Consider the following 25,782-nt stretch of genomic DNA (forward strand, 5'->3'; position numbering starts at 1 on the left):
ATGCTGGATACGGGACCACTTCCTCATGCCGCGTCCTCCCTCCTGGCTCTGCCTCACGCTCCTTCTCTCCAGCATCTGCAATTTTTCTAATAGTCTTGATGGAACTAATTACAGCAGGAAGACTTTAATGCAGCTCAGGCCGCGCAGCAATTCAGCCACTGGTCACTCCAACAGCATTAATCACGCTGCACCGATGCTGCATTGCTGGGGGAGGGAGCTGCCTCACGGCGCAGGACAGAGTTGCTCCCCTGTGCTCAGCTCCTTTGCCCCCCCATGCTTGGGGGAACACCTGGGCATCGTGGGGGTCTCCCTGGGGACTCAGGGGACACCTGGAGATGCCTGGGGAGGCCCCAGGCGCTGGCTGAGCACCCCTGACTGCAGGGAGGCAGCTGCCAGCGGAGGGGCAGAGCATCCCCCTCCGTCCCCTTGTCCTGCCCGGCTGCCCCTGCCTGGCTGGGGTCTCCTGCTGCCTGGGGGTGACAGCAGGGTGTCCTGGGGGACATTGCCACACACCGAGCCTGAGCTCAGCTGGGCACCTCTCACCTTGGATAGAGAGCAGGATCATCCCAGCACCCAGCTCTGCACCCACTCGGGCAAACAGTGGCCCATGGGGAGAGGGGGACGGCCCCAAGGAGGTTTCAGGCAGTCCCACGATCCTGTCGTGTTTCCAGGAGCCTCCCAACATCTCCAGTCCCACGTTTCCCTGCATAGCTCCAGGTCATCCTCCCTCCCCAGCCAGGAATCCTCCCCGTCGCCTTGTTTATCCGCATTAGTCACACGTCCCCTCCTGCCGGCTCTTGCCCTCTCCGGGCCATCCCAATTTAGCTCCTGTTCTCACTCCAAATCTCCCGGCTGCCTCCCACCGCCGAGCCAGCCCCACGACATCAGCTCTGGGGAGCGCGCAGCGGCCTCGCAGCCTCCCTTCTCCTCCAAGTGACCTGGGGACGCTGCCCCATGTCCCCAGCGTCCATCCATGCTGTGGCCAGACCCTTCCTGGGTGCCCATCTGAGCCCCATTGGGAAGAGCATGCGGACCCGGTCCAGTGCCACTGCTCCCCCATGGGGCTCCCGGTCAGTCCAGGGGAGCATCCCAGTGTGAGGGGCATCATCTGGAGTGGTGAAGAGTCCCCACCACCCCATTGTGCACAGGTGGTGACCGCGGGGGGACCCTGAGGTGCGGGAGCACCGTGCAGGGCTTGGAGCGAGGGCTGCACAGGCAGGGAAGGGCACGGCCCAGAGGAGAGCACCGGCGAGCCCAAACTGTGACCTCCATGGTGAGACGGCTGCATTTCTGGCTTGGGCTACCAGTGCCTGAACAGGGTGGGGGAACCCAAAGCGCCTGGCAAAGGGCAGCGAAAGCCTGACCCAGCAAGGATGGGAGAGCTGCCAGAAATCCTAGCCCACAACTTTTTTTGCTTCAGCCAGTGCCCCGAGGAGCCGGTCCTCGGCAGCTGGGCATGGAGGCACATGCCCTTCCCTGCGGAGCAGCTGAAACAACCCAAAATATCCCACTGCGCGGAGCCAGATCCAAAAGGAACATGACAAACAGGGCTGCGATGAGAAGGAAGTACTGTCCAAATCTTTATTGGAACCCTTTTTCTAACCAGGCTAACAACTCAAATACCCCAGGAAGACTAAAGAATACAATATGCATTTCGATGGAGAGCAAAGGGAGTTTTACAATGAAGTCAAATGAACAGATGCACCGACATCATTTGGTAAGGAATCGACCAACAGGCAAGAAAACAGAGACACCGTTTCCCTCACGGCTTTTCTCCCGTCTTGGCTTTTGTTCTAGATCTTCTCATTCCCTGGGTTTCGAAGGCAGAGAGCTGCCCCCGGGCCGGTGAGGTTCAGGGTGTTGTTCTCTAGGCAACAGCCCAAAAGGTGGGATGCTTGACTGTGAAGCTGTTGCTACAACGGCGGATGGACCGGTGCTGCGGAGACCCTCCCAGGCATGTGCAAACCTCCAGATAGCAGCAAGTCATGAGAATTATTTATCCTCTGGTAAAGAGGTACTAAAACCCCACTGGACACTAAAAGGCAAAGTCTTCACGTAGGCACCTGAATCCATCCCTTTCTCAAACAAATACTGTGATAGCCCCAAGGCTGAGCGCCCCATGGCTCCAGCCAGCTCCATGGGCATAGCCCAGCGCTGGGCACTCGCCTGCCGATGCCAGAGCCACGTCCACCCTCCGCCAGCCCAGGCAGCTCTGCCCATGGAGCACAAACACCTCCCACTCGGGTGAAGAGGACAATGGCTGCGGCGTCGGTGGAGCGACACTGGGGCAGGTCGTGATTTTTAGCACATCCCATGCTTTTTTTTAAAGCTAGGGTAGATGCCTGCAGCAAGCTCCAGTTCATGTCGGAGATGACAGGAGGGACCTTCTCAGTCCTGTCCCGGCCACCCTTCCTGAGGTCACATCCAGGCAAAGCTACTGGTTCTGGCACAAAGCTCAGGGAAGGGGGCAAAGCAGGACATGGCACGAGGATGAGGGTCTCAGGATGAGGCAGGGTGGACGTCCTTGCTTCCTGATAGACACCATTGCAAGTCACTTCAACCCCATCCCCTTCCTCGTGTCGATGAAAGGGCGACAAGTCCCCCTTTCCCCCAATAACCACTGAGAGCCAAGAGAGATCAGTGGTGGGAGATCAGAGATCTCTGGGGATCTTTGGCAATCCAAGCAGCCCTACGTGGCACAGAGGACAAAGAGCAGGGTAAGTCCTCCGCCACAGCCGGCCTGTCACCTCCGAACGCCCAGCGCCTTTCCAAGGGGTTGTGATTTGTCAACAGAAGCTGGTCCAAGAAGCTGGAGGAATTTCCCCTGCCTTGCTCATCTCCATCTAAATGAGGCTTCTCCCTAAAGCACTGGTGGTTGGTCTCCAAATGAGCCTAATTTGTCTGCCAGATGCCTTCGTGAGGCAGCCAGCCTCAGTAATTCACCTCTCCGATAACCTCTCTTTAAGGTATATGGCAACACCTCAAAGGCTCCTACCTTCACGGACCCAACAGCAAGACCCAAATAGCTTTTTAAAAGTAATGCTCAATAAATAGAAGAAATAAATATTAAATAGAGGCTAAGCCCTCTCAGCCTGTTCAGTATATGTACAATGCATAGCAAAATAACAGTGATTGGCTGTTGCAGACAAGTTTGGTACAACTTCAGTCCCCCAAAATAACAAAGAGAAAAGTTGCGGTCAACATAAAGCAAAGCTCAACCAAGTGCTGTAACCCGTGAAGAAAAGAAAAAACAGTGCTTTCAAATATCCCTTATCTTTGCTTTCCAGCAAACCTGCAGAGATTGCGCTGGGTTTTCTGGAGCCTGGCCCCAGCGCTGGGGTTGGGAGAGGTGGGACGAGCCTCCCTCGGTGGGACGAGCCCAGAGTCAAGGCAGGTCCAGGGAACGGGGAGAGCCAGCAGCCCGACTCCGGGGTCAGGGCGACGTTTGGGAGCGGGCGCTGAGATGTGCGCTCTGCCAGGGAAAGGCAACCGGGGCGCTTGCGGGATGGAAACAAAATCATGGGTGGGAAAGAGCCTCTGTGTTTGAGGAAAGCAAAACCCTCTGAGATAGGGTCTCCAGAGCATGGCTGAGATATTTTCCTGAAGCCTTGAGGCTGCAGCCAGCCCTGGGCATCCCTTGTGTGGCCGACCGCATGCGAGCAGCGATTCACCAACACCAAAATGACTGAGCTGCCTTTCCACCAGGTGAATGCTGCTCTTTACAGAGAGTGCCAGCAGCAATCTGAGATGCCGGATGCGGAGCAAAAATCTGGAAAAGCAATGAATGAGCAAAACAACATTTAAAAAAAAAAAAAGCGCTGGCAAAAGGCACAGAGACGGAAAAGCTCACGGGCTTCTCGCAAACTGACGGAAAACCCAGTTGTCCACTGACAGGGAGGGTGACGTTCCAGGTCGTACTAAAAATCTTAAATAAGTTAAAAAATAAATACCACCACTGAGGGGAATTCATACGTATACGCACATGCGCACATATACGTACACATACACACAGAGACTTGGTTAAGTCCTGTCACCAGCGGCTAGATTTTGCAAGCATCTTCAGCACGGATCGCTCTCTCACGGTCTCATTTCTTTAGTTTTTCCATGGGCGGGTCATTGCGCAGCGATAAACACGGCAGGGGAGTCCTAGCGACGGCATCCTCCCAGGGAAACCAGCGGTGCCTGTGCAGAGCAGCTCGGTTTCGGGTTGTGCACTGGCTGCGGAGCCAAGGGAAACAGCGGTGGCGGCCAGCTGGCACCTGGCCGGCGTGAGCACGGGCCAGGGCCAGAGTTCCCCTTGCAGCACTGCAAACACCCCCTCGCTCGGCCAGCAAGCAGACCCTCACCGTCACCTCCGTGAGGTCCTAGACCCATTTCTATGGTCACATCCATTGCGTTCCTGCACAAATTTAATGAGAAACCCTAGATTTTAACATGAAAACAGACAAACAGCTCTGCCCTGCATCCCTCTGTCCGTCACACGCTCTCCGCTCTGCTCCGGAGAGTGCAGACAAAGGGACACGTCAGCAGCAGGAGTGACCGTCACTCCTCCAGCCGCTTCACCGAGAGGGGCCAGCGCTGTAAACATTTACATGAGAACAGCGGCATGGATACATTCACACAAACAAACAGATCCAAAAATAACTTATTGTTTAAAAAAAAAAAATAGAATAAATAAATACTGGTAACGGTGACCACCTGCATTCATTCTGACATACAATTAAAAATAGAATAATAATAAATAAATAAATAAATAAATAAAGAGGTTTACTCCAACGCAAGTCTGCTCGGGAAACCCCAGGAGCGTTTAGCTGCCACGGACTGTACAAGCGGAGGCAGTCCTTGAAGCACGGATCAGCCGGACGGGTACGAGAGCGGCCATCAGCCCCGCGCAACCCTCGGAGTCATCTCCTGTCCCACAGCTGGCGGGTGCTGCTGACCCTGATGCGGTGCTTCCATCATCCGTCCCCAGCCACGAGGAACTCAAGTCAGTGCTGTGTTTGATATTTACACCAGTTGCACAAAGCCCCTCTTCTTTTCTTTCCTAGTTTTTGACCTCCTGGCTCGCTGCTTCCTTGCTACGGATGCACGTGTGCGTTAGGGGGTGTTAAGGAGCACGAGGCGACTCTTGAAACACTGGTAGATCTGGGGTTTGGGCTCCCATCGCTGCCTTCGGGTCTTCCCAGGGAGCAGAAGGACGGGGCGTTTCAGCGTCAAACTGGGAGAGACTCTTTGGGGAAGAAGCGGGAGGTTTTCAGCCCTTTACGAGAAGGAAGTTCACTGCAGGAGACGGCCACGGGGCTGCTGCCAGGGCCAGCGCAGGAGGGAAGGCACTGGCACCCCACTGCAAGAACACCCCATCTTTGATCCCTCAACCACAGCCCTAGAGCGTTTGCTCAGTCCTACCAGGAATGCTTTTCTCTGTGTCCTAGACAGCAGCCTCCCAGGAGACGGACACGTGTCCCACCAAGCCACTGACCATGCCAGTGCCCAGCTCTCGGCCTCGGCCACCCTCATCCTCGATTTACCTGCAGAGAGCAAGGCGGGGGATGAGGGACTGGGAAAAGCGGGGGGCTTTGGGAGTTGAAGGCACAGGACAAGGGGGACCAGCAGTAGGAAGGATACTGGGAAAAAGGGACCCTGGCATAAAACTTCCCCACGCTGCTGTACTTCCCAGCAGACAACAGATTTATACACTGGCTAAGGCGATCGACTAGCTCCACCAGGACACCACATGGCACTTGGCCTTCCTCCGCTTGCGGCTTTGCCCCTTTACCTGCTGCCAGCGGGACTGGGGGGCTGTAGGTAACCCTTTAGCTGGGGGGGGGTGCATTTCTTTCTACCTCCTCTCCTCCTCCAGCAGATGCTGGCTCCACTTAGCCCTTTTCTGTGACACTTAAAATGACACACCTCCTTGACTCATTAAGCCCAAACTCGTTAATAATCATGCAGGATGGAAGGGGAGGGGATGGAAAAAGGGAGGGAGGGAAGTCTTAAGCCCAAATTAGCGTCTCTAAGCACCCAGGTGTTGTAAGAGAAAGAAACTCCTCAGCACCAGCTCAGCCTGTGCTGGGAGAAGCCTTTGTTACCCTGCAAAACACAGTAATTGCGCAGGCAGCTGGGCTGGCAGGCCTGGCAGGGAGACAAAACCCCAGGGCCGCCCAGGCAGGCAGAGCCCTCCTGCCGCTGCCTGCAGCTCCTTGGAAAAAGAGGCAATTAGTGGGGGGCCCTTTCTGTCCCCCTGCGCTGCTCCGTCCTCCCAGCGACAAACTGGGGCGCGAGCATCCTGATGCAGATTGGCACAGGCCCTGCGATGGGGCTGCTGTAGCTGCTAATCCTGTCTCAGGGAAGCCTGAGGGTCTCAAGGAGCAACGATGTCCTGAAATCCTCCTGGCACTGCTTAAAATCGCTGCCTGTTAGAAGGAAGGGGAATTGGGGTCCCCCGGCTCATGCAATGCCCTTTTAGCCCTGTGTGTTCTCACTACCTCTATCTCCCTATCTCCTTACGGTCCCACCAGCACCACGCTCCGAGGGCAAGACTCCCTTTAGCAAAACCTAAACCCAAACTGCAAGAGGGTTCCTCCGAGACGGGAGCCCCACGGCCCCCGTCTCCCATGCCGTGGCCTGGCCCTCGGAGCAGCGTGTGGCACCAGCTCCCCTCTGCCTTGCACCCCACCGGCCCCACGTCTGCCTCAGACCTCAGCAGTTTGTTTGCAAGCTGGTCACGGTGCTGGGGTGGATAAAACAACCCTGCGAAAGATGATGCATACCTGCTAGGAAAGGGTGGGAGAAAGAGAGGGAATGGCCTATTTTTCCCCAGGAATTACATCAGGAGGGATTTCTAGCCTTCTATTTATAGCAGGAACTGGCTGACCGGCAATAAATAAATATTCTCTCATGGAAGAGGGCTGCTGCAGAGTGGGCAGAAAGTCTGAAGGAGAGACCCAAGGGACCCGATATTTGCCTTGGTGGGGACAGGTCACCCCCGCTCATCACCAAAGCTTCCCAGCAAATTCCGGGTCTCTCCCTCCAACAGAAATTAATTTGCTGGTTCCTGGTTTGTCGGAAGAGCAAGGAGCTGAATTCTTTCCTTTGGACCAGCTGGTAGGGCTTTGGAGAGCGGCAGCGATGGGGAGATGGGGACGTCGGGGAGGATGGAGCAGGTCTGTCGTGACAGACCCTCTGTAAAGCACTGGCCCTTCTTCCAGCCCTGGCCGGGGGAGCTGGGACTGATCCACCCACTCCACGAGGTGGCAAAGGGGCCGCACCGGGCGCATGAGGGCTCTTACTCCGAACTGGGGAAAGGGGACCCGGCACTGCCACCACGTCAGTATCGGGGATGATTGCTATCGATGGCCCGGTAGGTGGGAAGGAAGCGGAGAATGCCAGGAATTTGGAGACAATGCCGGCACAGGAGCTGTTGGTGGCACTCCCTAGCGACGCAGGCTGTCGGAGGTGCCTCCTGAGTCATAGCTCCTGCTCCTGCTGCGGCTGCTCCTGGGGCCCGAACTCCGGCTGCGGCTCCTGCCCTCGGCGCTGCTGCTGCTCCAGCTTCGGCTCCGGCTCGTTCGGTAGCTGGAGTAGCTCCGGCTCCGGCTCGGGGAGCGGCTAACGCTGCTGTACCAGGAGGAATAGCTGCTGGCGCTGCTGGAGGAAGAGGGACTGGGACGGTAGTAGGGGATGGGGCGTTTGCGGGCACTGTGGGGACAGAGAGACGCGGGTTACCAGCAACACAAGGATGGATTTACTGCCAAAATCTCCAAAAAGCACTGTTTACTCTGCACAACACTCCCCAGAAATGCGACTGTGTTTGTTTAAAAGAAAAAAAATGAAGAGATGAGGTAGCTGACAGGCCTTGGGATTCAACGCACCCATCCCCAAGGCCCTGGGGAATATCCCAAGCACCAAGACTGAGGCTGGGCTCTGCTTGATGTTGTCCCAAAGAGCCCTCAGCGTGAAGGTCACAGTCAATACTTGACTCTCTCTACAGTGTGGGACATCTACCACAGGAGAGGGTGAAACAAAAAGCCTGTGAGGGGATGCTCCTGGCACCTGATGGGTGAGTCCCTGCCCTGGCTTCATCTGCCTTTTTTCTTCAGCTATTGTAAATGAGACTCCCCCATCCTTCCTCTGCCCCTAGCTGGAAATCCCCAAGCTCTAGGAGGGGTGGAAGGGCTTGCTGATCAGGCTCAGGGAAACCAGTCTCCTGGAGAAACCTCCACTGGCAAGGGCTGGGACCCAAGGACAACCCACATCCCCCTGGGGAGGGCCAGCTGAGCCTGTCTCCAAGCGATGGGACCGCATCCCCTTACCTCGTGATGCGCCGAGCTTCGAGGTGGCTGGGAGAGTCTCTCCTGCGTTTCCTTAGGGGTGAATACGACTGCCGCCGCCGCTGCCGATCACGCTCCCTGTGCGACTCCTTCTCACTGGAGCCATACTTGTGTTCTCGCTCACGGTCTCTGGGGAAGGCAAGATTGGAAACTGTCACTGCTGGGTTTTTGAGGGGTGGGTTTTGGATGTGGAGGCAGCGACCCATGAAGGCACAGATGAGCGGAGGACACTCAGCTGCAAAAGGGACCACTCTAAGCAAAGCGCTCTGGTGGCATCAGCCCTGCGCACACTCACTTAGCTGGACAAAGAGACACTCATCTGGCTGGACAGATGGACACCCGCTAATTGTGTCTGGGGCTTTCAGCAGTGTCTCCTGGTGGCCCTGCGCTACCAAGCTAAGATGGCTTCCACGTACCTGTGTCTGTGGATGCAGTCTGTATTTAGCTCTACTAAAATTGCTGTTGCTGGCCATGCTGCAGAAGCAGGCAAGAACAACTCTGCCAGCAGGCCCCACACGAGCAGAGGGCCCCCGGTATCCCTGCAGGGCTGTGCAGCTCTGCACGGCTCGCCAGAAGGAGTGCCCGTGTTGCTATGGTTTTCTCTTTTGTTAAATTCCCGTACACGTCAGCACAGGCCCTTCCGCGGAGCGTAGCTGACTTCATACGCCCCGCTCAATGCCATCTGCAAAGCGACGCGTTACAGGTCAAGGGCCTGATCCTTGCACGTGGGAAACGTTCTCCTACACCAGTGCAGGGATTGGCAGAGCCTGCAAGAATCAGACCCTGGGAATGTAACATTTTAAGGGTGCAAAATGTTCCCAGCAGCAGAGGTGTTACCAGAAAAACCTACCCAAAGGCATCTCTAGGGCTGAGCTCGAGATGTGTGTTTTCTACGGGGTGTGGAGGAGGTAGAGTTGCCGGGCCGTGTTTCCCTCTGCAAGGCTGTGTGAGTGCCAGCACCGGGGTACCTGGCATCTGCCCGCGCAGCAGGGGCGCTTCCCAGGGCCCAGAGCCGCGACTCTCAAAAGCGGAGAGAATATCACAATAAGATCCTTCTCTGACAAGGGCTGCAGCCTGGCGCGGGCTCCTTGGGCAACAAAAGCTGTGGGCAGACCTGACCGGAGCCTAACGCTCTGCCCACCGTTTACACCAGCATGATAGAGAGGGGCACTCCCCGGGTTTTCCTATGAGGCATCTCCCACTCGCGGGAGGCCCTGGCAAACACCACCGAGCAGCCATCTGTGCGCTCTCGGCTGCGTAGTGTGTCCCCCGCAAAGGCTCAGAGTGGAGGAACAGCCACTTCACCCGCTGCACGCTCCGAGTGTGAGGTACCGCGATGCTTCAAAGCCAGGGATAAACCAGGTCTCCTTCCCAGCAACCTAGCCCCGAAAGTGCTTTGCGTGAAATTCCCATGAATCAATGCAGGGCAGCCCTTGGTTATAGGAAATCTGCTTTTCCCACAGAAAGTGAAAGGCTCATCTCTGGGCTCTTCCCTCTGCAACCAGCACCAGCTCTGGGGCAATAAATGGTGAGAAATTTCCACTGGACTGGTGGCCACCATAACATACTGCCATATGCGTTACTCTGTGTCCCCCTGCTCCCTCTCACCCCGCTGCTGAGGACCAAAGCACCCAGCGAGGAAGCTGAGGGAGCAGTTTGGGGCTGGCAGGAGCCAGCAAGCGTGCTGGAGTGCGAACAAGTGATGGAGGCGGCGGGAAAGCACGAGGCAGCAGATATCGCATGAGGAGACGGCAGTACCTGCTAGGGCTGTAGCGGGAGTAACTGGGGCTCCGACGAGGCCTTGAACTCCTGCTCCCAGGACTTTTTTTGCAGGATTTGGAGGAATAGCTGGGGGAACGTGAAGAAGACCTGGGCATAGGCAAGAACCATAAAAGAGTTAAAGACGCTGGAGGGTGAGGCTGGACCAGACTCCTCTGAATCTGGGCTTATGGGGGGGAAGAGATGCTCCATATTTCAGGGTCTCAGCTCAGCTCTGTGTGGCCAGTTCACCCCAAGCCACATGGATCCTTAGGCACCCCCCAACTCTTACACCTCCCCCTGCAAGGAGCCTGCCAGCCTGCAAGGGCCAGACGTTGCCCAGGGTCAGAGACAGCTATTTTAGCCAGCCTTACCTCTTTCCCGAAGAGCAGGACCTGCTTCGGGAGTACCTGGGAGAGGCCTTGCGGTGTGAGGAGCGGGAGCGGCTGGAGCCAGGGGAGGACCTGCCCGTGCTGGTGTACGACTCGCTGCGGGAGCACGGCCTCAGCGAGGAGCTGCGGGTTGGGGATGGGACGAAGTTTCGCTTCTTCTCCTCCGAACAGCTGAGACACAAGGACAGGCACCCTCTGTGAACATATATTTGGACAGTCATTGAAGCTGTGGCTGAACTGACACTGGTCCCAGGCTGAGGGGAGCACCATGCTCCAGCCAAGCCCTCCCACCCTCCCATTCCCCAGCTGGGGATAAAAGAGACCTCCCGGCTCCCCAGGCTGCTGTTGCAGGAGACCCTGTGTGCGTGGGTCAGAGCCCAGGAGCTCACCCTCCAGGCTGTGCCGGGGAAGGGCTGTGGAGCAGCAATTCTGCCCCATGCCCAACACACCGGAGGTGTCTGGTCGGCAGAGGCCAGGTCAGCCAGCGAGCGGTGCGGGGCCTGGGGAGGGAGCGAGGTGAGAAGTGCTGGAGCAAGGGAACGCCGGAGCACGGCAGGGCAAGGGCCTGTGCTCCAGCCTGGCTGTGGAGCAGCACCAGTGGTCATGTCTTGTTGCCTTTGGACAGGACTGCATGAATTCCTCCGCTTCCAGAAGTGCCCTGGGTAGGAACTGGGGTTAGAGCCCAGCAGCGAGGCAGCCAGGGCCAGCTGCAATCCCAGCTCCACCCATGTGAAGGCAGAGTTATCCCACTGGAATCCCAATGTGAAAAGTATACACAGCCCTAAAATGTTACCCTCTGACTGAAAATCGAGGGCTCGTACTCCCTAACACCAATTCCCCTGGCTCCCTCTCCTCTCTCATTCAGCGCTCCCACCCCCAGACCACAGCCCGGCTCTAATGTTCAGCCTTTAAGACCCGAGGGCCTGAGCTGGAACAGCTCCCTAACAAACAGTGCTGCCTGAGCATATAGCCTTGGGTACCAGCCACGGCGTTCAGTGCCTTCATCCCCAACATCACCTGGCCAACCCCCGGGAATGGGAGGTGGTGATGGCGGCTGGCATCTGCTCCCCTCTCCTGATGATGACCCGTGGCCCCGGATGGTGGTTTGACTCCCGGCCCCGACACCCCGTGGCCCCAGCGCTGAGGCTGCGTTATCCAGCGAGGTACTTGGCCCTCCCTGTGCTCCCCATCTGCAGGAGATGCTATCTTGTCACCCAGGACCAGTCCTGAATGAGCTGGGAAGGGGCAGGCTGGATTTGGCTCATTGGACAGGTGAAAGAACAGCCCGTAATGGTTTTAGTGAAAATGAACCCCGCTTCCCTTCCCCACATTAAGCAGAGGGGGAGAATTAGCACGGCAGCCCTCTGATGCACCTTTCAGAGTTGGCCCAGAAGGGCCAGCGACTCTTTTCTTTGACATGGTCACGTCCAGCTGAGCAGGGATGTGTTCGGGACACAGCTCGACCCAGGGCCAAACCCTGCATTAGCCGCATTAATGCCAGAAGAGCAGGCACAGGCCATGCCCAGGGGCGTGATGGCTGGGTTTTCATCTTCCTTCTCAGGCTACAGTATTGGTCATTGCTGGGTTCTGGACTCCAGACTGGCAAGACCGTGGGTCTGATTTATATCTAACTGCCTCCAGACCACAAAAACCTCCCTGCCAGCTCACCACTGCAACTGGCGAGCGGGCAGGAGATACAGAGCAACAACGTACCAGGTATTTGGCTGCCGGCAGCAGCTACTGGTAATCACTGACCTTCGGTCTTGTCCCTGGGCATCTGGAGACAGATTTTCCAAAGCTGTTCCCTTGGTCTGGGAAAAGCAACTGGTGAAGGAATTTCCTGAATCAGAGCTGTTATCGCTGTTGGCCAGTTTGGGCTTCCCGGACGAGAAGGCATGGCCAAAGCCATCATGGACTAGACTTCTTTTCTCCTGGCTGTCCTTTGAGCGGGAGGAGCTCGTTTGAGTGGAGGGAGGGGAGGAAGTATCGTTTCCTGAGTCATATTCATGATACTCTCCGTTCTGGCTGGCTAGGTTGCCAGGCGGGCTGTCTGTTTTGGTAAAGAGGTCAGCAGAAGACCCTGACTGAGAGATCTGAAAGCAAAAAAGCCATTTGGCATTGTTTGAACGGTTTCGGGGGGAGTTGGTTTTGGTTTTACTTTGATTTTTTTTTTTTTTTTAAATAAACCCAGAAATTTTACCATCATGATGCACTGAAACAAAAGGAAAGAAATAAAGTAAGAAAGAAAGAAAGAAAAAGAAGAAAGAGGAGAAGAAAACAAAAGCACATATCCCTGAAAGAAATCCACAGTAAGAAGAAACTTCTTTTCCCCCTGCTATGATAACGGGAAGATTTAGAGATCATGCAAAGAGTATCAGCATGCGATTCATGTTAAAGAAAAGAGTTCAACAAAGTAAAGGGCAACCAAAGAATCAAAATAACTAACTAAATAAAAACGATATAACAGAGGACAAAGCCCTTATTTAACCTTAAAGAGGGGGAGGGGAAAAAAAAAAAAGAAATGGGTATATATATATAAAAAACCAACATAATCCTTGGAAAGAAAACAAAAAGGAAACAAAATCTTAAATGAGTGAATTTTTTAAGCTTCCTTAGTAAAGAGGCTGAATGAATGTCACTAAAATAAGCAAAGAAAAATCAAATCAAATCAAATCAAGGGCTTCTGTACAAATAAAAACTGGCAAATAAACAAGCTTATCACTTTGAAACTAAAAAAAAAAAGAAAAAGAAGGGGGAGGGGAAAAAAAAAAAAGAAAAAATCCCTCTGGAAATAAAAGGTATACAGATACTTCTTTGTGTGCTTTTTTCCCCCTGAAGAAGATATAGCTAATGCGCTCGAGTGACCTCTAATAAATTCCCTGGTGTCTTGCGGATAGCATCCACTTACCCATCAAGAACTCCTCCTTTAGTAGGTAAGGTGTAAGAAAAAAGGAAGAGCGGGCAACATAAGTCCATCATTAGAGTCTCAAATTACATGAAAAAAACACAAACCCTCTCTTCAATCCACACTGCCAACTGTTCGCTCGCCTCCTCTATGCAAATGTCACGACTGCTTCTGGTCTGCTTGCTTGTCTCACTTATTATTCATTTTTGTTTCTGTCTGCTTTAAATTAGGCCGTCCAACCCGTTCCTGGAGGCTGATCGCTTGTGCTGAAAAGTCGCAGCTTGCACTAAATCCCCTTGGGTTTCATGGAAGTGACAAAGGGAACAAGAAAAAAAATAAAGTAGAGGAGGAAAAACATCCCCTCCTATGCTGCACTGGAGACCGACGGGGAAGGGGATGACAGCCCTGCTCTGCCAGCCTCTGCGTGGGGGTTCAGCTGTGGCTGGGGTTCAGCCGTGGCTGGGGTTCGGTGGGTTGCTGGACCCCATGGGGTCAGCAAGGACTCCAGACCCACATAGGCTGCCCTGGGCAGGGCTGTTGTCTGGGACCCTGAGCACCACCAAGGGGATTTACATCATTTGAGTATTTTCTTGTTCAGTTTTAGCTCCACCGGCATTTGCCAGAGCCAGTTCAGGAATGTACCGGCACTGGGAGCGAGGCTATGTTAGTGCTAACCCCTTGCAACGGGGTGAGAATTAGGGCCCAACGCGGACCCAGCATGTCTGCACTCTTGTGTGGCCTCCTCCTCTTTCACTCGGATGCTCTGCTCTCCTCATTCCCACCCATAAGGTTTGGTCCAGGGTCCTTAGAGCATGGACACATAGGTTTGGTTCCCCCCCGCTCAGGATAGTCCTCCAACATGTTCCCAGCAGCCCATGCTCCCTCAAACACCTACAGACATCTTCACACCGCGCTCCGGAGCATGCGATGCCCTCCCTCTATGCCACACTCCACGCTGGGGACCTGGGCCATGCCCTCACAAATCTGGGGTATTCTGAGCAGAGAAAAATCCCATTGCAGTGTTGGCAATATGGCAGGGAGCAGAGGAGACCTGGATCAGTTGTCACACAGCAGGGCCAGCGCCAGTCCCTTTGGAGAGCTTAGCCCTGGGCCGGCTGGCAGGGGGCCAGGGCTGTTTCTCAGCCACAGAGGGGCTACAGACCCAGCCTGCGTCACTTTTTACATGGAGCTGCTTCATCCCGTCAGATGGTGCCTTCACATCCACCCTCCTGCCAGCAGCATCTGTGTCCCTGGGGGGGTGCTGCTCTCGACCTAGTTGAAGAGGCGCGAAGTGGGACAGGGATTGCTGACTCAGACGCATGTGCTGAACCAGCAGCGACTGAAAGCAGAGCGGAGCTGCCAACGCACAGAGCAGCTCTCAGCACGCGGTCCGTGGAATGACGACTGCCCACAACATCCTCACGCTCTGAAAACACCTGGAGCCGGAGCATCTCCAAGTAACATTGCCAGAGAGAGAGGCATTACTGTTTCTGGGATAAGGGACAGAGGGATGGGAATTAGTTCATCCCAGCAAATCCATACTGGAGCTGGTGACCCCCCATCCTCACACCATACTAACTTCTAAGCCATGCTCAGTCCTAACTCAGAGGCATTGGGAGCCCCAGCAGCAGACAGGGGAAATGAAGCGATCCTTCTTCACTAGCCAACTTGCACCTTCAACGTAAAAGCCCTGGACAGAGCAGAAACATCTCCCAAACGTTCCCAACTAGGAATGAGTGGAGACACACGTTGCAAGTCCTCATTTCAGCATGTGGTACTGCTCCATGCTACCTCTCAGCTCTCGCACTTCTCTACCAGTCCTCATTTACTCCAGTAGAAACTGGAATGTCAAAGGAGCATAAGAGAGCCAGGTATCCAGCTCTGTTTTCCACCAATTCTTTCCAAAACCCTGATGCCACATCCAGAGCCCCGAGAGAACTGACCTCCTTGCTATGAACCACTGTGCTCTCCCCAACCACATCCCAGAAGATACAGGATTACGCTTTTACCAGATATTTTCCTAAAAGATGGGTTATGGTTTGCATTAGATCTGCACCCTCACCAAGAGACAACCAGCTTCTGACCACCTTTCATTTACAGGCATACAGCCACCACATGAGGTACGCCCTGGCTACAGAGGTAGGAGAGGCTTGGAACGGGCACGGGGCTGCTCCGAGGGACGCTGACCCCAGCGTCGCAGGCGCTAGCACCTTGCTTCTGTTCCCTCCCACTCTAAACGAAAAGACCTTTATTTCTGCCAAGAAATACAGCAGTTTCTTGGCATTTCTAAAACAGCTTTTAAGGCTGCCGCTGGGACCTGGGACGCGTGCTTTTGCTTTGCCTTCGCTGAAGTCTACCTTCAAAGCAGCGACTGTTGTCAGCACATCACAAAATCCGTCAAATGACCGGGGGATCAACAAGCTCCTCTGTAGCTCAACATCTTTGGTAGCAGCACTCTGGGAAGAGGCAACGTGTGGATATCAGTGAAATATGGAGCCCACGGTCCTCGCGAGGGACACAGCAGCTTCCCAGCCTCACCACCTCGGGGCACCAGGCTGTACCCAGTAGCCTCCTGCAGGCTCCATGGGAGATCTCTGTCCTGCGGCAAGAGCCAGGACAAGTGTCAAGGTGCTCGACTTGCCTGTCTGCTCAGACAAATTCCCCATCTGACAACCTTGGCTTTGCTCCTGGTCCCATTTTCCTGTTTCTGAAAGGCATGCCAGCCACACGAGATGGAAACCGAGCACCACATCTGAAAACACTGTGCAGAGCTCAGTTGAATTCCAGTGGATTTTTATTTTTTCTAGGGTGTCTTAAAAGAGTCTGCTCTTTCATGAATCTAATTTTCTCTATGCGAACATTTGGATCCCCCCCCATAAGTAATTAAATAATCTCCATGAACTTTGCTTCCTCCAGCTTTCAGCAGGGGACCTACTGCTGCCCTCAAGGGAACCCAAGATATATATATATATATATTGGATTTTTTTGTTTCTAATCATTATTTAATCAAGATGAAAGGCGAGTAGAAATGAGGCCCTTACTCCTACTCCAGGCTGTAATTTTAAGTGTGATCCTAGACCAAGAGGCAGTGCAGTCTAATAGGTTACAAAAATACAATCACCACTCATCTTCCAATTAAAGTGCACAAGTCCATTTACTGTGCTGCAACCAGCCCGGAGGCGAGAGGTGACTATACATTTTCTCAACCATAAGGGGACCGAGACCCATCAACAAGCAGGGCGGCACAGCCTCACTTATAGTTGGAGGTTTTCTTTCTTGGGTCTTTTTTCCTCTTGTTTTGCAACTCACTTCAAAGTGGAGTTAATTTCTTTTTCAGAGGTGCATAATGTCTCCCTTTCTCTCTTTTTCTGTGCATTGTAATAATGAAAGGAATAAAAAACTTGACCCTGGCGAGCGCTGCTCTCGGCGAGGGCCTGGCAGACATCTGCCGAGGAGCCGCCGGCACGGGGAGCAGCAGCTGCTGAGGGGCTGTGCGCCTGCTCTGGGGTCCCCCCATCTTCCCAAGCAGGGGACTGGGGGAGGCCTCCGCCCGGGGGAGAGGGGCTCAGCTCTGCCGACGATTTGCCCCAGCTGAAAAGCCAGCCTCTTACGAAGGGAGTACAAAAAATAGCAGTGCTGTAGGAATACAATATAACCCCTTTTTGCACAATTATGAATCCCTGACTCAAGGAATGTTGAGTGGAAAATATCCTTTTTTTTTTTTTTTTGCTGGATGGAGAGTTCAGGGTGAGGCTTTCTCTACCAGAAGGGCTAAGCTAAGTCCAGGAGCACGGAGGCAATGACACAGCTGTCCCCGCAAGGTCAGAGCTCGGGTTATTTGGGGCTGCTGAGCACCCTGGCTCACAGATCCATTGCTGGGAGCACATTCCTGGGAATGCCAGGCAAAGGTTTGTTCCTTTGCAAAGATCTTTTCAGCCCGCTGAGGCGCAGCCAGTGTCGCTTGACAGAGGCCAGGGTGTCCCCAGCTCGGCTTGGGCCAGGCTGGCACTGCTTTGGAGCAATGGTTTGCTTTCCACCACCTCCTTTGGGACTTGGTGTACAGCAGGACCCTCCCGTGGCTGCAGGCATCCCTCCTTCCCCCCGGCTGCCGGCCTTGCTGCGGTCCCAGCGCTGAGCTGCAAATGCATGGGGCAATAAATAACCAGGGGTAACCTCAGACCCCTGGCTGGGAGGGGAGAAAAGGAAAAGCAAAAAGAGAGCAACTTCCATATTTATGGAAGGCTTTGCCTTCCTGCTCTTCAAGGGCCCTGTTTGTTGCTAGAAACACACTGCCTAACAGTTAAAAGAATATTTTTTCCTATGTAAGCCAAAACCCAGGCTAGAAAACAGAGAGCAACAGCAAGCCAATACACAGATCTGCTACAAGGTTCCCTCCTGCATACGCTGTCCCAGCCCCTGCACGACATCGCCTCGCTTCTACCTTTCTGCAGACACATGAGCGCAAAGACAAACAGCACCGTTCGGAACAACCGTACCCCACTGAGCCTCACTGAAAAGCTGGCTCAAGCCTATGTTAATTTGTGACATCGTCACCGAGTTTCAGTGGAAGTAAAGGAGCTGGCAAAGAAAAGTGTATGCAGCGTGCAGTTATCTTCATCAGGTACAACAAAGGCAATTAGATTCATACCCTGCAGGTATTTATATTGCATTGCTCAATGGAAAGCACGATGGCATGTAATACATCTGCATCGGTGTGGAATAAAGTCTCTGCAGCAGGTTGGGGGTGTTCTGTTCAAAAACAGATGCTGTATATTACCCACAGCTTCTCTGCATGCCGGGACACAGATCCACAGTCCTGTTCTCAATAGGTGGCCATTGCGGCTGCATGGGATTAAAGGCAGAATGAGAGGAAGAAGCCTGGAAATTCACTGCCAAAAAAGAAAAAAAAAAAAATCACAGGGAACTTTGGGGTGTTTCTGCATGCGTGCGCATGTGTGCGTGCATCAACTTATGCACAGAGGCAAGAGGGAAAGAAGCAGCAAGGTAGATGCATGGGCAGGGCATTATTTTGTATGCTTTATCCCTCATAAATTACAGGTAAATCTAGTTAGAAATCATGGCTGTTCCAGTAGAAAGGAAGGAAAACAAACCGGAGGGGACACAGAATTTATGACAAAATGCTTCAAATTTTCAGAAGAAAAAGAATATGGAATAAAATTGGCTTACAAAGCAAAATGTTTGATTCGGAAGTGCTATAGGGAGTTTGTATATTGTCTCTCTGGGTCTCTGCACGTGGGGATCCTCCCTGGACAATCCCTTTCCTTTGGGGATATGGCAATGCATCTCCCCAGGTAGGGACGGGTTGGCTTGGAAGCCCAGGCCAGAGGGAAGGGTAGGGAGCGTGACACACCAACGGCCACGGAGGGCCGAAGCATGGCATTTTTGAATCCCAATTTTGGAATTTTCCACAAAATCTTTTCTTTTCCAGTAATTTATTTTTGACACGTGATCACAACATTTTCTGCAAGAGCACATTTTCCTTTCATAACACATCCAGGCTGCTCTCAAAGTAGATTCTGACAGAACTGAGCTTATTTATAGAGCAACCATTTAACTCGCAAAAAGGAGAGGCATCGAAGAGTTGTGTATAGTCATTAATAAATGAGACTAAGAGTTCCCATTCCATTTTTCCCTCGCCAGTTTTGAGTACATGATAGTTAATGACCTTATTCAGAAAAATTTCAGGGGCAGCACTTAACCAGGGGCTTCAATTTAAACAAGTGCTTAAATGTGCTCTTGAATGATGTCCCAGGAGAGCTTACTTCTTTCTGAGAACAAAAGGACAGTAGTGGGTTGCATGGTAAAGGTACTGATGCCTTTTAGTCATTGAAATGTTTCCCTGTGTTATTAACCCTTACTAGAAAGAATACAGCGGGGGCCTGAGGACTTTTATATCGCATCTATCGCTATAAAGCTCTGGTTTTCCCTGCCCTGCAGCCTGTGTGCTCATTTACCCTGAGTGAAGCAAGTGGAAAGGGGAGTGCAGCATGCTTGAGTTTAGCTCATTTTAAAGCCGTTACAATTTTAAATTAGGGTTTACTCTTGCTCAGGGAACAGAACAGCTGGCAGTCGGCCTCACAGGACACAGGGAGCCTGGCTTCAGAGAGAGGAAACCTAGTACCAATTAAAAACCAGGCTTAGACTTGAAAACATTTATGTAAAATACGCAGCTTGAACCGAAAAAAAAAAAAAAACCAACCCTGGTGACATGATGCAGTCTTTGGCTGGTTGACTTTTGGGAGGAGCTCTTAATTCATTCCTACCTTCCCAAGTTGACAGAGGGCAACACCCCCGGCTGCGGGCAACGAAAGCTTCATGGCTGTTACTCCTCCCTTGCGTGCGCACACACATCTAAGCGCGGTGTGCAGGCTCTGCTGTTCCCTCTACCTTATACGGTTTTAAAAGCGATGACTCACATGTGTGCTACACACTCAGGAGATGTATATAACGAGAGCAAATCTGCATATCTATAATTCCAAGAGACAGCTTGTGCCTGTCTGTACCCACGTATAATCTCCGTGTATTTTGATCGGAACGCTGTCTGCGGGGGCGAGCGGATAAAGTCTCTCCTCTTGCTGGCACTCTCTCTCTCATATCTGATGTAGCTACTGCGTATGGCTGAGCTATTTCCAGTCGATGACTGGGCCTAAACGAGAAAATCAGTTCCCCATTGTATACCACTTTGGGGCTCGGAGGACTCTGTACTCCAGACGCCTCTAACGTTACACATCCACATGCACGAGTACCAGATTCTACACTACCCTGAGTCTCGTGTCACAATTTCTCCCTCCAGAATGCCTCCCAGATGCTAACATCACGATCAAAGAGCGTCACACCTCTGCTTTGCAGCTACTGGGAACAAAGGGGAAACGTGCCATGGGAAAAGGAAGACTTCATATCAATCTGTGTCTAATATTTCTCTCCATCTCTTGCTCCCTCAATTCTAAGGCATGTATTATATCATCTCTTTCCATGTATATGGAAAAACATCCCAAGGCACTGAGCCTGATTTTACCCTTGGCTGCCCATGCAGTTCCCGTTAGCATCAATGAGAGCTCCTCCTAAGTTCTGAATTTGGCCCCTGGGCTTGTCAGTCCAGAGCAACAGCGATCCTACAAGGATCCCAATAGTCAGAAAACACCCCCTGCCAATAATCAGCAACTCATTAAATGTAAATGTTTCTTTTATATATGTTTGATTCCCTTTCTTCCCCTGAAGGACTAAACTTTTGGACACGAAGACCAGTGAATTAAGTTCACATCCAGCTGAGTAAAGACTGCATAACAAACACTTCCCTGTAAAATATCATTGCTGGAGGCCACTATTTTTTGTTAAATGTCCTCAATTCATTATTCATAGGCTAGAGCCTTTGCAAATTTTCCCCCTCTCCAGCCCCACCCTTGGTGTGAAAGTGCTGAAGGAAGGAATGACTTTAAATACATTGGAGAACAGCACCATTAATAAATAATACAGTTTTAACCAACTTTGTCTAACATCGCTATAATTGAGTTATAAAAATTTCATATCAGATTCCTTGCCCAGATTCCTGTGGCTAGTTCAAGCAAAGAGGCACAGTGTGTAATACTTACTACTTCCTTAGGAGACACGAAGCTGTACAGCGGGAGGGTTTGGCTGGCTTTTTGGCTGGCCTGAACCTCTGCAGAGGAGCTTCGCTTTGCCGTGACCTTTGAACGGTGCCGGGAGTGCCTTCGCCGTGTTTTACGCCCTTCCTCCCGAGACCTGGCTCTGTGCCTCCAGAAGACATGAACAGCCAAACCGTTATTCCTCGGTATTGCGGTAGTGCCCATTACCAGCTCCATACAAACCCGTGGCAGCTCTGTGCTAGGCCTTGCATGTGGGAGGAGGTTTTCCACATGACTGCTCTGTCCATCATGATGGAGAGAAAAGGGGTGTTTTGCTTTTCTACTTTTTTAAAAAAATATTTTGCATCCAGGCTTTGGGCCTTGACCTCAAATTTCAGCTCCAATTCATGATTTTATGGTGGCTCAAGGCAAACCATACTTTCACACAGCCTTGAATGTCCCTATGGTAATACACCTCCAAGAGAAGACAGGCTCTGCTCTTGCATGAACACCTCTCCAATTACTGATTGCATTCCTCCCCCCACTAATCATCAGCTTTTCATAAGAAAATTCCCCGTAGTTAGGAGGAGTGAAGTGGGAGAGTGGGGGTGGTTTGCTCAAGTGCTTTCAGAAAACGCGAAACATGAACTCATGATGTGTATAAACTGCGCGACTTGCTATCGCAGCGATGCCAGGTCTAGCACCAGCACCCACTTAGCTGGCCCCAGGACGCATCTGTCGTCCACAGGACAGAGATTTTAATCAGGTCAAAGACAGTGGCTATAGAAAGCCACGGGCAAATACATTTCCATTGCTAAGACCAAGTTTAAGGGTTTCCTGGGACATCAGAAGTACAGAGCCCTTGGGCTGGGGAAGGGAGACTAGGCTGGAATCAGCTGTCACGGGCTGATCATCAGCCATGGGGATCAGAAGTGACTGCCGGACCAAAAAGCAGCAGCGACTGCTCCTCGAGGCAAAACCCTTCTCTGGCCGAGGCCACAAGCAGCTCAACCCCCAGTACGTGACATAGCTGCTGCCAGAATGGGATGTGGCTCTGCACAGAGAGCTTGTGGGTCACACAGGCTATTGCAATCACGTCCTTGAGCCCACCGGGAGGTGTCACAGGACACCCGGCCCAGGGAGCGGTGACGTTACCTGCTTCGGCAGCTGGGGGAGTGGGAGTCGGAGCTCTCTGAGCGAGAGTGGCGGTGGCGATGGCGATGAGATTTCCGGCTGCGCCCGCGAGAGCTTTAAGAAGCAGAGAGGAGAACCACTGTTAGGCTAGCAGACTGGGGGCATGCAAGAGCCAGCAGCTGGAGGCTGAAGTCAATAACGTTCAAATCAGAAAGGAGATCTGCGTTTTAAACCAGAGAAACTTGTGTGTGAAACATTGTGCGGGACACCAAGGCATGAGAAATTCTCCATCCCTTCATAGCTACACTGACACTAAGGCAAGCCATCTTACCAAGATCTATGCTAGCATTTTAACTACAAGCTATTAGGTTGGCTCTGTAGCCTGCTGGGGGAAGCTCTATGGACGGGCATGCAGGAGCGCAGCAGACAGCACCAATCTTTTCTGCTTTCAGGACCTTAAAGAACTGTGTGCTTGCCCGTTCATCTGCTTGCCCTTCAACCTGCAGCCTACCCTAGGACAACCAGGGAAAAGCCTGGGACCTTCCCATTGCTGACCCTCATCGGGGGAGCACCATCCCTCCAGGCACCCCATCACAAAGCTCCAACCCTCCCATTTCTTGTTCTAACTCTCCCTGTAGTGCAGGCTCCTTGTTAAAGAGCAGAGGCAGAAGGACAGGCTCCAAATAATACAGCACACTCAGTAACAGCCAGCCTTCCCCACGCTCTCTAGGCAGGAGGGCCCAGCCAGTCCTATAGGCAGCTCTTATGGTTGCTATATGAAGTATGGCTTCCCTAACTGCAGCCTGCCCTATGCACGGCTCCTGCTTGAGGGGCAGGACCATTTTACCTGGTTTCTTATAGGTGTCCGGTCACTGCTGCTGCCTTTTCTGACGGCCACAGGACAGTTACCAGCAAACTGTGTGCAGGGGCCCTGGTTCAGCGCCCTGCTGCGCTTCCCTTTGCTCCGTTCGGGCTATTACTGATGGATGGATTACCTGGCCCTGTTACTGAAGTACCATGGTTGCCCGTGCCAAGGGCTGGACAGCAGGGTGATGTAGGTGGCAGGCTACCCATCACCTTCTGTGCCCCTTCCCTCTCATCGTTTTCACAGCAATTATTTTAGACCTGGTAGTGTAACCGGCTGCTCAGGCTGGCATTGCTGTGCCAGCAGGCAAGGCTAACGATAGGTTAGCTGGTGGGAACGGTCTGGGTTCATGGCCACACTGTACCAGTCACTGACAGCACTAATGCAACCTGCCTGGACAGCATTTAGCAATTTGCAGCTATAAAACCTCAGCAAATCGATTGCTTGAGAACAGCATCTCCTTTAAGACAAAAGGGCAACCTCCAGGGCAATTGATTGAACTCTGCCTGGCTGTTTTCTCTGGTGCTTTTCACACCATGAAAATGATTACATTTTTTAAAAACATGACATTTTGGGATCCTCCTTCCTTATTTTCATACGGCTGAAATCAGCAACACTGAACATCTCTCCCTCGCATGGCGGATTTGTGTGAAAATCCCCATGTTTGCTCTTCACCCTCTGCATCAGTCCCTCCCGTTCAAGAGTTTCTCCTCCCTGCAGGAGTAAAAACCAGTCCTGTGTGATTTAGATAACCAGTTGCTCTGATTTAGATAAGCCAAAGCAGTGTGATTATACAAAAATCCTGATCTGAGTTGGCTCATGGGATCTATCTGATCCACGCCTGGGAGCAATAAGGTTTGCAGAAAGCAGGAGTGGCTCAGCTCTGATTTGTGAGCTGAAAGGCGAAGGCTAAAACACCTGGCTAGTTTATCACCAAAGAGCAATTCTAGCAGCTCATTCCCCCAGGTCAGTACACTCCAGCAAGGCATCTGAGCTTTGTTTTAACCCTGCTGTTAGGCTACCATGTACTGGCCCGTGCTACATTGGGTTTGGGAGATGCCTGCTTTGACTGGTAACCTAGAAGCCTCAGTTTTACCACTGAGATTTCTGGGTGCATAGCAGCCCAATCTGAGGAAAAAAAAAAAGGTGGCTGTGCTATTGAACATGTAGAAATCAAAAGGAGACGGGCTTTCTGCATGCAGGAGAGATGGCCTGTGCAGGCAGCGCAACATGCTCTGCACCTCCTGGATTCCCAGTCTCTGCAGTCCCAGTGGGTACTGGGGTGGGACTGGTGGTATCAGAGGCTGTCGTCCCTCTGTTGTCTTTCTGCCTAAGAGCTAAAAGTTGTGTTGAGAAGAATTAAAGGGCAGGTCCTACTAATACCACACAAACCAGCAGATTTCCATCTGCTAGCTCAGTTTCTGTCTCTAGCAAGGTGTCCCGAGTCCCAGCAGAGCCAACCACGGGTTTGGTGCCCAAGGTTCAGCCCCAGAACTGTCTCCTTGCTCTGAAAGCAGGTGAGAAGCCACAAGTTGCAATTCCCAGAAGACAGAGAAGGAAATAAAACACAGAGAAGGCTGACAGGCCTTCCGTCCAGCCTTGAGGAACCACATTTTATACCATACCCCTCGATTGTCTGCCCCACAGGACAAGGGTTGTGCTCTGCTGACACTCCAGGGCACATGGGAACCTCAACCCCAGATTTTTACAACCTACATCACCTCCAGACAACCCCTTATCTTCCCTAGTCCCCATTGCCTTCTGCTCCTGTTCAGGTCTTTGGTTGTGTTGTATATCGTGAGTAGCCCCTACTGTAACCTCCAAGAGCAGCAAACAAGGAGGAGCTGAAGCCCTTCGCAGTAAGAGCGTGCCAGCCCGCCCTTGGGGCGGTGGAGGCTGTGGGGCACCACGCTCCGCAGATCCGAGCTCATCCTCTCATGCTGCCCTCATCAGAAAAGCTGGAGCCTCTGCTCAGGACTGGATGAACAAGAGACCATACATCCTCATGAGATGCAAAGAAAGTACCAAATGAGGTGGCACAAAAGAGGGAGAGGAAAGATCTCCAGCCTCTACAAACCCTTTTGCATTCCAGCAGAACCAGAATTGCTGGTTTTAGCTGTGAAATAATCCTGAGAATTGCTTAGGGCTGCGCAGCCAGTGTTAGCTCCAGGGGACCCACCACATCCAGCACTCCTAGCCCCGCGGCTCTGCGCAGGCAGGGCAGGGAACACCATGAATCGCTACTTACTGTTTTTTGTGTTTTCTTTCTTCCTTTCTCTTACTTTTGGGGCTTGAAGAACTAAATAAGAAATGGCTAATTAATTCGGAGATTTCTGTTCTGATAAAAAGCTGCACAATCACACATCAATGTTACAGCTAGATTGCCCGAGAGCGTGCAATAACAATGAAAGGGATTAATGATTCTGCCCCAGCACAGGGGATCTGAGCGCCTGCTGACAAATGTGGCTTGTGGGCTTGGCCAAAAAGGATCCTCAAAGGGATCAGGCATCCTGGTGGCTTCGCATTTTCCCATAGAAAAGATGAATACTTCTTGGTACTGTACACACACGTACTGGAATCAGGAGAGTTCTTCCAGTACACACCTGGAAAGCCACTGACTCTGAATGTTTCTAAGATGGGTACTGCTGGGGGAGGCCATACTGCTTGCAAATTAAAACCATAAGAGAAATGAAGACTCAAGATGCAGGATGGATGCAACATGGACGAGGCTGCCGGGAGCTAGGTTATGCCAAGAGGTCTTTTCCAGTTAAGTGCTTGATTGCACAGGCTAGGT

At 52.5% G+C, this 25,782-nt stretch overlaps 1 protein-coding gene across 2 annotated transcripts in view; it reads right to left on the bottom strand.

Moving 5' to 3' along the window:
* Positions 1–1,609: 1,609 nt before the first annotated feature.
* SRRM4 (serine/arginine repetitive matrix 4) overlaps positions 1,610–25,782 on the bottom strand; it is a 51,280-nt gene continuing 27,107 nt past the window's right edge. Inside the window, exons 6-13 of one of the 2 annotated variants that reach the window (XM_087768793.1) lie at positions 25,237–25,287; positions 22,145–22,237; positions 20,996–21,152; positions 12,236–12,573; positions 10,463–10,675; positions 10,089–10,199; positions 8,313–8,459; positions 1,610–7,698 (exon numbers count right to left, since the gene is read on the bottom strand). In XM_087768793.1, coding sequence (XP_087624919.1) covers positions 7,434–7,698; positions 8,313–8,459; positions 10,089–10,199; positions 10,463–10,675; positions 12,236–12,573; positions 20,996–21,152; positions 22,145–22,237; positions 25,237–25,287 — 1,375 coding nt within the window. In that variant the 3' untranslated portion in view covers positions 1,610–7,433. Of the gene's footprint in view, positions 7,699–8,312; positions 8,460–10,088; positions 10,200–10,462; positions 10,676–12,235; positions 12,574–20,995; positions 21,159–22,144; positions 22,238–25,236; positions 25,288–25,782 lie in introns of both variants that reach the window. The other variant, XM_087768792.1, reaches the window with a different exon arrangement.

The sequence above is a fragment of the Nipponia nippon genome, unplaced genomic scaffold, assembly GCF_047370975.1.
Source record: "Nipponia nippon isolate SJK-2023a ecotype South Korea unplaced genomic scaffold, ASM4737097v1 scaffold_30, whole genome shotgun sequence".
Lineage (NCBI taxonomy): Eukaryota > Metazoa > Chordata > Aves > Pelecaniformes > Threskiornithidae > Nipponia > Nipponia nippon.